This window comes from Nelusetta ayraudi, unplaced genomic scaffold (assembly GCF_046127955.1).
Source record: "Nelusetta ayraudi isolate G7.1 ecotype Tasmania unplaced genomic scaffold, CSIRO-AGI_Nayr_v1 ptg000015l, whole genome shotgun sequence".
NCBI lineage: Eukaryota > Metazoa > Chordata > Actinopteri > Tetraodontiformes > Monacanthidae > Nelusetta > Nelusetta ayraudi.
Genome location: NW_027466065.1, coordinates 2,008,186 through 2,019,186, shown reverse-complemented (window position 1 = coordinate 2,019,186; position 11,001 = coordinate 2,008,186). Strand labels below are relative to the sequence as shown.

Genomic DNA, 11,001 nt, shown 5'->3' with positions numbered 1-11,001 from the left:
ATATACTTTTTTTTTATTATTATTATTATTATTTTTGAAATATGACATTGATTTGCTCCAAAGAAAGCGAACCTATTGCCTTTATGCTAAGCTAACGTATGTGTAAGGTTTTTCTGAACAAGGCTGTTGCGGGGGGAACGTTTATTTTGGCATTTTACGTGCAATGTTGTCATGTTCGCGTTTGTGTAGGTATAATTTCATATCTTACAAGTGGGAATGTGACTTTCATTTAAGTAAATAAAAAAAAAAAGTAATTCACATGTTTGTAGCAAGACGAAGTAGAGGAGAACCCTCGCTCGATGACTTCATCGGCTCAAATTCCCTTTTTTTTTTTAGCGGAAGTGACGCTTCCCTTGTCTTTTATTTTGAAAGAGTCCGCCGGATGAGAGTGTATCTGTGAGCTGATGAATGAAAGCTTCATGCTGACGGCTGTGCAGGGACAGTCGAGCTGTGAACATCCACCTCGCGGTGCCGAAGCTCCTCGCTGAACAACATCTGCGAGCTAAAGGTTGGTGTCGCGCTAAAAATCAAACCGGAAGTCCCTCGTTTTACTCACCTATATATATTTATGTATTTTAAAAATGTTTGAAAATTTTAGAACTTTATTTTCCATCAGGATCATTAAAGTCCTGTTAATAAAAAAAAATAGCATTGTTCCTTTTAATTTAGATGTTTTGTTGTTGTTTATTCGTCTCCTTGTATGTCTGTTTACATGAGCAGCAGTGATTTTATTCCCCAGGCTGGTGTGTGTGTGTGTGTGTGTGTGTGTGTGTGTGTGTGTGTGTGTGTGTGTGTGTGTGTGTGTGTTTTCCCTCAGAAGCCCCTCAGGGAAACGGCCTAACACACTTTGAATTGCAAATGTTTTCTTCAGCAGTCTGTCAGGAGACAGGTGTACAGGTTATTTTTAATTGGTCTAAATGCATGAGGAGCTTGGCTTAAAGTTTACTTGGGTTGGGAATTGATTATTTGGGGGGCTCTTTTGGCAATTAGTCTAAAAACGATTAAAGAAACTGTTTTATTGTTGTTGATTCCATCTGGAGTATCCATCACAGCTCTGATGAAAAATCCACTGTCCTTTTCTTCTTTGTCCACCTGCTGGGTAACTGTCTCCCCTTTCCTGCCCTTCTTTCTTTATACATAGGCACCAAATCCTTGCTGGCAATCGAAGTGATTTTACACCTCCTCTGCGTTTCTTCCGACCCAGTCGGAAAATGGAGAAGTACGAGAAGATTGGGAAGATCGGGGAGGGCTCGTACGGTGTCGTGTTCAAGTGCAGAAACAGAGACACGGGACAGATTGTCGCCATCAAGAAGTTTGTGGAGTCAGAGGACGATCCCATCATCAGAAAGATTGCACTGAGGGAGGTCAGGATGCTGAAGGTACAACCACGGAATATGAATTGTTGGTATTTTTCTTTCATCGCAGACAGATGTTGTTTTCCATACTTTGACGCCCTGATAAAGTGAAACTCCAGTTAGTTAGGAGGCAGATCAAACTGGGGTTGATTAGAAATTTATTTAGGAGTCCATGTGTTGTATATCTTAAGTGATTGTGCTATTAAAATAAAGCTAATCTCAACCTTTGCATTCTAAACATAGATAGTCTGTGTTTTTTTGTTTTTTTTTTCAAATCAATGCATTCTAGTGGTAATGTTTTTTTGTTTTGTTTTTTAATACTCAAGAGATGCAAAATTATAACCGACATTAAAACCTTGGACACAAAGTGATACCGTTCATGTCTTGTTTTCCACCGCCTCCTCTTGGAGGCCGCGCAGCTGGCAGGAGGGAGGTGGTGCAGCTAATCCTGCAGACGGGACGGAGGGGAAGTCGGTTTTTATAGCTGCAGACGCTCGGTGGCTCGTAGTGAAAGAAAGCAGCTGCAGACTCCCGCAGTCAAAGCTCTCAGCTTGGCATCGTTGGCCTGTTTGCACGTGAATCATTGCTGCCCCACCTGGCCAGATGAGCTAAAGCGATGCCCGCAAATCAATAAGTGAATGAACAAAGAGTGATTTAACTCAAAGTATTGATATTTTTTGTTTAGTTTTAGTTGGTTAACCAACTTTTTAAACAGAGTTCTTAGCTATGGATGATTTATCCAGCCGCTCCATTTGTGACAGTCTTCCCAGCTGCTGCAGCTTCATAGTGTCAATGCAAGACGACTCAATCTCAGAGACGTCTCAATAACGGAAGACAAACAGAAGAAGCCGCCACTGGACAGTCCGGTTCCCTTTCTTTAGCCGCTTTGTTTTTATTCGCACAGTGATTTGATTCCTTCTCTCCTCTGTTTAACGTTGCGGAATTATCAAAGATGCTGTGTAATTATTGCCGGTTTAATTAGTCATGCGGTGGGTGGGGTTGCGGAGGTGTCAGCGGGAGCTCATAAATAGGAGAGGATGGGATCATGTTGTCAGGGAGAGCAGCCGCTTTATTACCATCTGTTTGATAAGAACCAACAAGTGCTGGGCAGCTGCCGAGGCGCTCTGCTCCAAGTCTCCGGACAAAACACCCCGGCTCTTGTTTGCCCTCTGGTTTTATTTGTGTGTTTTCGCCCTCTCGGTTTTTTTTTTTGCAGCAACTCAAACACGCCAACCTGGTGAACCTGATGGAGGTGTTCCGCCGCAAACGGAAGCTCCACCTGGTGTTTGAGTACTGCGACCACACGGTGCTCACCGAGCTGGACCGCCACCCCAAGGGGTGAGTTGTGTTTTGTTGTCGAATGTCAGTTGTGCAGATGTCTCCTGGTCTTCCCTGACAGTTAATACTCAATGCCTCGTTCGCAGTTGTTGATTAAATTAACTCCCAGTTGAAATAAAGCAAAGCAGTGGGGGATCAGAGTCATTTCTTGGAGGTTTACTGATAGATTAAGATATTTTTTACAGCAGCCTGGGGTCATCCAAATTCATCGCAGCAAAATCACTACAGAACCAAAGCAGCAACAGCCAACGATGAACCAGCGATGTGACAGAGTCCAGGCAGATTTTTAGAGTCCAGATCAGTGGCAAAACTGCTGTCCCCTGTCTTGTGGACGTCCAAATAAAGGGTTCTTCTTAAACGGATCAATAGCTGACCTTGCAGATCATTTAAAAACTACCGCAGTTTTTTTTTTTTTATAGAATAAGGGGAAAACAAAACAAATCAGACAAGCAAATCAAACGTATAAAAAGAGCCAAGATGTCAGTCGCCCAGAAAGGAGGTGTAGCACAGAAATGAAATCATGAGTTTATTCTGAAAACAGCCTTAAAGTGTTCGTCTGTGTCTTCTGAGTGGAGAGAGGCATGAAGCCCAAGAAACATGCGTTCACAGCGGGGGGTAATGAGGATAAACGTCTCCTGCAGTAGTTGATTCTGAATTCTATGAAGCGAGCACACAGCTGAGTGTACAGTACAGAGATAATGGGAGCATAAATCTGCGCGAGCGCCGTCTGGATTAAACACGGAGCTGTTTACCTTCTATTATCTCCACGTTGCACCTATGCGGCACCGCGCCGAGCGCTTTGCCCAGCGCCGTCTCCGGGGCAGCTGACCCGCTGCCCTGCGGAATGTTTACAGTGATGCTCTCCCAGAATGCTTTGCTGCGGGTGGTGGGGGAGAGCTGTCGGGGACTCTTTAGGCGGCGGAGCTACATTTTATACGGAGTGTTTTTGCTGTCTGGCGCTGGCCCGCCGCCTCCTGGACACTGCGGCCTCCAAAGAGGACGGAACAAAAGTGGGCAGAGGAGGCGGAGATTGTTGTTAATTGCCCGTCACAGGGTCCCGATTTGGCCGTTTCCCCCGTAACGCTGACAGATGAAGGTGTCCGAGCCACACAAAAGGCCTCAGTGTTGGACATCAGAGTCTCGAGTTGGGCTGAGAGGCACAAAAATGATGTATTATTTCCTCTCTAGTGATCTTTGCGTGATAAAATCTTGAAAAGTGCAAGAAAAAGCAGCCTGGTATTATGTGCAGCCTTTTGAGCTACCTGCTCTACTTTTTAAGGATACATTGTTTCAAACTTGCAACAAAAAAAAAAAGTTTTTAAAATGAATGAGTGTTTTATTCTCATTGTGTGTGGCCAATCTGTTGGACACGGTTCCTGTTGCCATCTTGTAAACAGCCAGTAAAAAGCGTTTGGAAAATCGGGAGCAGCCAGGTCCCAACAGCTCGGGCCTTCCTGTTGGTAAAGGCCAGCATTGAATGTGAAGGTGTGAAAGTCCTCGGTGTTACTCTTCGTATGTGGACACAGACAAAACTGCCACTGCCGCAGCCTGCTCGTTAAACCCTGGAGCAGCAGCCGTTGTTTACAACCTCTCCATGTCGACCGTCTTCTTCTGCACTTTTTTTTCTGAGGGCGGCTTGTTGTTGTTACTTCCTGTTTTTGTCACGGCTATCAAGGAAGCTCGTTGGATACGTAGCACAAAGAAATGCATCGAGTTTGAGCTTTTTTAAAGGTGGATGAGTAACATTTCAGGGTTGAAATCTCAGATGATTTTTGTGGAGGAGCTGACAAACTCTTGATTTTTTTCTTTTTGATTGCTCCTACAGTCTCCTCTCCGTCCTCATTTCGACGACTTGATTGACAGCTCGACGTTCCTTTTTAAAGTTTCTCCGACCATCAGCGCGTGTACCGATCTACTCTGTCTGTTTGTCCCATTTCCCCCCCCCCCTTCCTGGGCCACAGTGTTCCCGAGCACCTCGCCAGAAGCATAACGTGGCAGACGCTCCAGGCTGTGAACTTCTGCCACAAGCAGAACGTGAGTGACCGCTCCTGTCCCGCTGCAACCGCTCGGCTTTGTTTTTGGAATTCCTGCGGTCTCCTCCCTCCCTCCCTCCCCCCCTGCCTCCTCCAGCTCCCACTCGGCCGTCTGCTTTACAGCCCCTCTTTTCTCTTCTTTTACAAGAATTCCTACCGCCTGGCTGACCAGCAGTTAAAGTGTCACAGAGACGCAACAAATAGTAGCGGCTTGAGCAGAGCGACAACATCCAGGGGGTGTGGGGGGGCAGTCCCACTTTGTCTCAGTGGAAATTATTCCCCCCCCCCCCCCCCCTGCTTATTTCTATTTGGTCTGTTCTCCTGGTGCAGTGCATTCACCGAGACGTCAAGCCGGAGAACATCCTCATCACCAAACACCAGGTCATCAAGTTGTGTGACTTCGGCTTTGCCAGGATTCTCAGTGAGTTTTAGCATTGCACTGCTGGCAGCCACCTGGTGGACGCTGCTGGTACACGTTGTGTTGTTTAGCTTGCAGACTCGGACTTTTCAGACAAGTAATTCAGAAAAGTTACAGAAACAGACTGGGGTGGGGGGGGGGAGATGCATGTTTAAGATTAGGTTGATCCTTATTAAAAGGTAGAGTCAATTAAAAAAAGAGTTTGGAGCATATATATTTTTTTTTCTTTTAGCTATTATAATAACTCTCTGAAAAACTGGACATCACAGAAATGTGTTGTATCTGTTTGCACAAAACCAAAATACACGTGTTTTTTGCCATTGATTGAAAAAAGAAACTGTACATTTGAATACACACCACGTATTCCATCTCATCCTGCTCACCCCATACTGTCCACTCTGCCTTCAGCTGGACCATGTGACTACTACACGGACTACGTGGCCACACGCTGGTACCGGGCCCCCGAGCTGCTGGTGGGAGACACCCAGTACGGCCCGCCGGTGGACGTCTGGGCCATCGGCTGCGTGTTTGCTGAGCTGCTGTCAGGGATCCCGCTGTGGCCGGGCAAGTCGGACATGGACCAGCTGTACCAGATCAGGAGGACGCTGGGTGAGGGCCAGTGTATACAGGAAATGGCCGGCGTGACACCATTCTGAAGGGTGTCTTTTTCTTCTTCTTTTTTTTGCAGACAAGGCAAACAAATGTGGGTCATGTTTGCAGACAGAATGTATTGAATATCAGTTAGATGTTTTTTTTAGGACTATTGCAAAAATTAGGATTGAGGTCATAAACATGGTGATAATGTGATAATAATTTCCAAATTTCTGAATTTTGAAGTTACAAACGCCTTTAGAAAACTAATCAAATAAAATACATAATCAAATAAATGTCCAAACAGTTGTCAAATAATTATCACAAAAGTATTGCTCAAGGAAAAAAAAATCCATTATTAAACAAATAATAATAACACCTAACTTTGGTATAGTCACAGTCTTAATGAAAGTTGTTGCCCTGATGTTTGCCACCCACTGCAGGAGACCTGACCCCTCGACACCAGCAGGTCTTCAGCAACAACCAGTTCTTCTGTGGCGTTTCCATCCCTGAGCCTCAGCAAATGGTGAGACAAACTTCCCACCTCTCCTTGTCTACATGTTAAATGTGAAAACAACCCCCACCAAAAAAGAAAAACGGAATTGTATTTGTTTCTGTTCTTTAGGAGCCTTTGGAAGAGAAATACCCAAATCTGTCCCATCAAGCTCTCGGTCTCATGAAGGTGAGATCTGTCAGCTCACATCTTGAAAAAAATGAGATGTAAAAACCAAAAATGACAATTAAAACATGTAATACAACACATTCATATTAGCACAAATTAAACCTTCAGGCGTGGGTTTGGTAAAACTCTGACATTTCATCTTTTTAGCATGGCACAGGGTTGCCAGGGAGGATGTTTTTTTTAGGTTTTTTCTTGTAAGTGACAGGAAGTAAGTAGCCGTTTCTCTCACCTGGCGCAGGGCTGCCTGAGGATGGACCCGGCCGAGCGGCTGACCTGCGAGCAGCTCCTCCAGCAGCCGTACTTCGACAGCCTCCGACACAAGAGCGAGAGCAGCTCCAGAGAGCAGCAGGAGCGCAACAAGAGGAGCAGATTCCCTCGCAAACACCTTCCACCAGGGGTAAAGTCCTCTCCTGGCGCAGCACACACTGTGAGAAGTCAGAGAGAAAGGCCTGTCATAGCCCAGTGTGCGTTTATAGTCACACAAAGCCCGAATGGGTGTCCCTGTTTAAAAATAAGGGCAATATGATTCCTGGTATGAAGCGATTGAACCTGAAACGCATTCCAGAAAAGAATACAAAACAAAACCAACAACTTGCAAAAGTCTTACAAACCCAACTAAATGAATCTTAAGGTAATTGTGAAAAAAAAAAAAAATTAAATGAACTTTTATTTATCTACAGCACATTGCATTAAGACTGTGATGCTTAAAGTGTTTAAAGGAAACGGTCAATTCTGACAAAGAAAATTTGTTCCTTTAGCCGTAAACAGGAAGTGGCAAATTTAAATTCAAGACGAGAAAGACATCAATTCTGTCATGTTAAGATTCAGCACCACTTGTTTCAGTCATATTTTCTCCTGAACTTCAATTGTTCTGTACTTTTTATTATTATACTATTCATATTTGCCTCCTTGCAGTATTTGCCACAGCTGACCAGCAGCACCGTCTTCCCAGTGGTGGACAACAAGCGGTACTACAACCTGCGCAAGTTCAACTACCACCTGCCCAACATTTAAAGTCACCTGCTGAGTCGCTGTGTTCTGAAACTCTCAGGAAGATGGAGCAGCACCTTGTTACATACATATATACCTATATATATGTATAAGTTTTTACAGATTCCAGAGGATGGAACCACTTTAGTCTATGCACTGTTGGTCGACAGGCTGTTCTGTGTATGTTGACTCTAATTCACGTGCATGTGTGCGAAGACAAAGAGCAATGCGCTGCTCTGCCCCGTAGCTGCCGAGTAGACCGGAGGTAAAACCGTCATGTCCTGCCTTGCCCTGTTTGCCAAAGCTAGTTTTTATACCACGATGACCTTGTTAAGAGCGACATGACGTTAGAAATTTGTCTAGTCAGTGAAACTGTAAAAGGCACAGCGTTCTACTCGTTTACATCATCTTAGAAAATATTTATTGGCCTTTAAGAGTGCAGGAAGATCCACGCGGACACGTGGAGCAGTGAGATTTGCCCACTGTTCACTTCATCTCTGGAACTCTGGTGCTTCAAGATGTTTAAACAGGGTTGCACAAAACGCCAAATTTGCCTGCAAAGAAGGACGCCCAAATCCTCGTAAAGTCTTCATTTACATTTCCTGTTGCACATAAGGAGTTATCGCTTTAAATGCCCCATATGCAAAACTTAACACTACCAATGTTTTCTTACTGTGTGTTTTCAATGTGTCGTCTCTATCACTACACTTCCCAGAAAGGAAGAATCCATCTTTTACTACTTTTGCAGCTAAAACACAGAGTTCTCCAGTCCTTTGTGACATCACAAAGGGGAAGCGAAACCCCTCCCCTGGTTGGTCACAACACCACTGGCCAGGCGTTGGCTCCGCCCTCTCAGACCACCTTGTTTTTCACCTCCTCCTCAACATGTGGAAGGTCCAACACAGAATCCGTTTTAGCAGGAAAACTAGCATTTTAAACTTTTTTTTTTTGTTATATAAATAATCAGTAATGTGAGGTTGCTCCACTGTAGTCCTTGGGAATATGGGGTCTTTAACATGTCTAAATAAGCAAAGAATTTTCTGTCATGAAAAAAAAAAATGTTTCAACAACACAAAGCGCTTTATTGTTTCTCGTAAGCGGCTTTTCTAAAGTCAGACCTTGCTGCTGCTGTAAAAACATTTAACTAAGAACTATAGACGTACACTGTGATGGAAAGAAAAACATGCTGGAGGATCCCAGGCCCTTCCTACTCTCCTGGAGGATTAGAGTCTTAAACTGCAGGCAGTTAATTCCAGTCAGTCCAGGTCCAGTGTGAGGTCCAGCCGTGGCAGCGCCGTCTGCAGCCTCTCCACCGTCTTCTGTTTGTCCGCGATGCCTGGCAGATCGCTGAGGAACAGATACTCCAGGTTCCTGCCGCATTTAATCGTGACAGCAGTTAAATATTTGTCTTTTTTTTTTTTTTTTTTGGCCACTTGGAGACAGTTTTAATAACAAGCAAGAGTCACCTGAGTCTGTGCAGCGCAATGATGCCTTTGTCCGTCACGTTTCCGCACGACACCAACTCCATCATGTACAAAGTCTCCTGCAGGCTCTCGATGGAGCTCAGCCTCTCCAGGCACATGTCCTCGATGTAGATGCACTTGTTGAACTTGATTTCCTCCAAATGTTTCAAACCATCTGGAGAAGGGGGGGTGGGGGGAGAGAGGAGAGAGAGAGGATAATGTGACGTATCATAATTGGCGATAATAGTTTGGGTTCAGAGTGCAGCAGCTATCCAGGTCACAGATGTTGATCTTTGTGTTCCGTGTAAACGAAACACGCCGCTCACTTGCGTCACTTCTGGACTATCAGTGACACAGTGATGCACCTTCACTATCAACTGGCCTGTTAAGTTCCACCGGGAGGAATCACTTGCAGGTCAACTGCAGGGGTGAAACAAACGTCGGCACAGTTGTTGAAAAATTTATACCACTTGTCAGTTACTTGCAGGTTACATGAAAGAAGCACTTCAGTTGAGGCCAAGTTATTATTTCAGACTTTGAGAAAACATGAGACTGAAAGATTTTAAAAGTTTTCTCACATTTTTATGATGCAGATTCTGAAATAAAAGTCAAATCAAATTGTAGCGATATTTCAGATACTGAAACTTAGATTCATATGTTAATCCAGCATAAAAAAAAATACTACCAGGCTATGGGGTGTGTATAAGATGTTGAGCTTTACCATTCTTAGTTAACTTGATGGGTAAAAAAGGCAGTGAAAGTGTGAGTCGGGTTGATGGAAATGAGGGAGAATGTGATACTGTCCACACTGTAACACTGACCGAGGTGGTCAAATCCTCGGTACATGATGCAGGACTCGGTAGCATCAATCCCCTGGATCTTGTATCTTCCCAGCGGCCCCGTTGGCAGCGCGTTGTAGTCGTGATGCCAGCGCTCGAAACCCTCAAACCTCACCTTGGCACCACACCGCAGCAGCCACTCTGCTGCAGCTCGGTCCGGGCCCACAGCCTTGATCCTCTCGTAGTCCACCCTGAGTTGGGGGAAACGGGTTGAACGTGAGACTTTTTCCAGGGGATCCTCTCACTGTCACTCACTTAAATGTATTTCTAATGATGATAATGACTGACTCATACAATGAGAATAGGATTATGTTTTTGCATAGACAATCTATAGGAGCTAAGGCTAAATTAAAATTTTAATATTCATGCAAACCAAATAAGAACCCATCCCAGTATTTATAATTGATGTGTTCAACTATATATCGCGATAACCAAAAAAGACGGAACTTCCTCAACATGGGGTGCAGTAAACTGCATGTAAACTACTACACTGATGTGAGGCGTGTGAATGATCACGTGACGTCACGTCATCGCGTGAGGATAACGTTGTCTCACTTGTTAAAGACTGCATTGAGCCAGCCCCAGAAGTGTCTGCGGCCGCGCTCCCTCTGAGCCACGGCTGACTGCACTGCCCTCGACAAAATCCTCATATCTCTGCGCTGCAACGTAAACAAAGCACTCGGTCAAATGAACAGTCTGCTCCGACCCGACATGCCGGTGCCGTGCCGCCCAGGACTTCTCACCTGCTGCCCTCCAACAGGAGAACACTCACTGTTTACATACGAACCGCGTCCATTGCCAGAGTGAGTCCTCGACCTTATGACGTCAGGCAAAACGCGGAATCCTATTGGTCAGGGGACGGAGTAAAGGGAAAATCAAAGGTGAAACCGCGTCTATCGCGTGTGCGTATTTACAATAAAATTGACCCTAGGCAATTCGTAAGGGACGTAAAAACAACGCTTTAACGCGCAAATATCAGTTCATTGCCCGACTTCCGCTTTACTTCCTGTTTATGGTACTTTGGAATATGCGCAGTAGCGTTCTTGACTTGTGCTCGCGCCTGCGTTCTCACGTCTCCGCTCATCATGATGACGTCACATGTATTATAACGTATTTACTCAGCTTAACAAAAAAAAACATCGTTCGAAAACAGCTATATACAGGACTTATATAATCAAAGACTTGTGTCTGACATTTTCAATTGTTAAGGTTTTTTTGTGTGTTTTTTTTTAATAGGAATTTCTTTTAAACCGGAAGGGAATTTTACGTGCAGTACCACGCGTGGCCACTGG

The 11,001-nt window shown here is 44.7% G+C and overlaps 2 protein-coding genes and 1 long non-coding RNA gene across 5 annotated transcripts in view; 1 reads left to right on the top strand and 2 right to left on the bottom strand.

The window, feature by feature from the left end:
- The first annotated feature begins 365 nt into the window (after positions 1-365).
- On the top strand, positions 366-8,357 carry cdkl1 (cyclin dependent kinase like 1 (CDC2 related kinase)). The gene is made up of 10 exons (XM_076023364.1): positions 366-508; positions 1,142-1,379; positions 2,572-2,693; positions 4,655-4,727; positions 5,057-5,147; positions 5,553-5,753; positions 6,179-6,261; positions 6,361-6,417; positions 6,656-6,814; positions 7,333-8,357. Exons 2-10 carry the CDS (start codon positions 1,212-1,214, stop codon positions 7,429-7,431), a joined length of 1,053 nt encoding a protein of 350 aa, XP_075879479.1. The 5' UTR covers positions 366-508; positions 1,142-1,211; the 3' UTR covers positions 7,432-8,357.
- Positions 5,809-6,739, bottom strand: LOC142886322 (uncharacterized). The gene is made up of 2 exons (XR_012926414.1): positions 6,647-6,739; positions 5,809-6,289 (listed from the first exon to the last, which is right to left on the bottom strand). It is a non-coding gene; the product is annotated as an uncharacterized LOC142886322 (long non-coding RNA).
- A 111-nt stretch (positions 8,358-8,468) lies between the features above and the next one.
- Positions 8,469-11,001, bottom strand: part of dmac2l (distal membrane arm assembly component 2 like) — a 373,839-nt gene continuing 371,306 nt past the window's right edge. Inside the window, exons 1-5 of one of the 3 annotated variants that reach the window (XM_076023365.1) lie at positions 10,453-10,732; positions 10,265-10,368; positions 9,692-9,900; positions 8,874-9,045; positions 8,469-8,778 (exon numbers count right to left, since the gene is read on the bottom strand). In XM_076023365.1, coding sequence (XP_075879480.1) covers positions 8,664-8,778; positions 8,874-9,045; positions 9,692-9,900; positions 10,265-10,359 — 591 coding nt within the window. In that variant the 5' untranslated portion in view covers positions 10,360-10,368; positions 10,453-10,732 and the 3' untranslated portion in view covers positions 8,469-8,663. Of the gene's footprint in view, positions 8,779-8,873; positions 9,046-9,691; positions 9,901-10,264; positions 10,369-10,452; positions 10,733-11,001 lie in introns of those variants that run through there. The other 2 variants (XM_076023367.1, XM_076023366.1) reach the window with 2 other exon arrangements.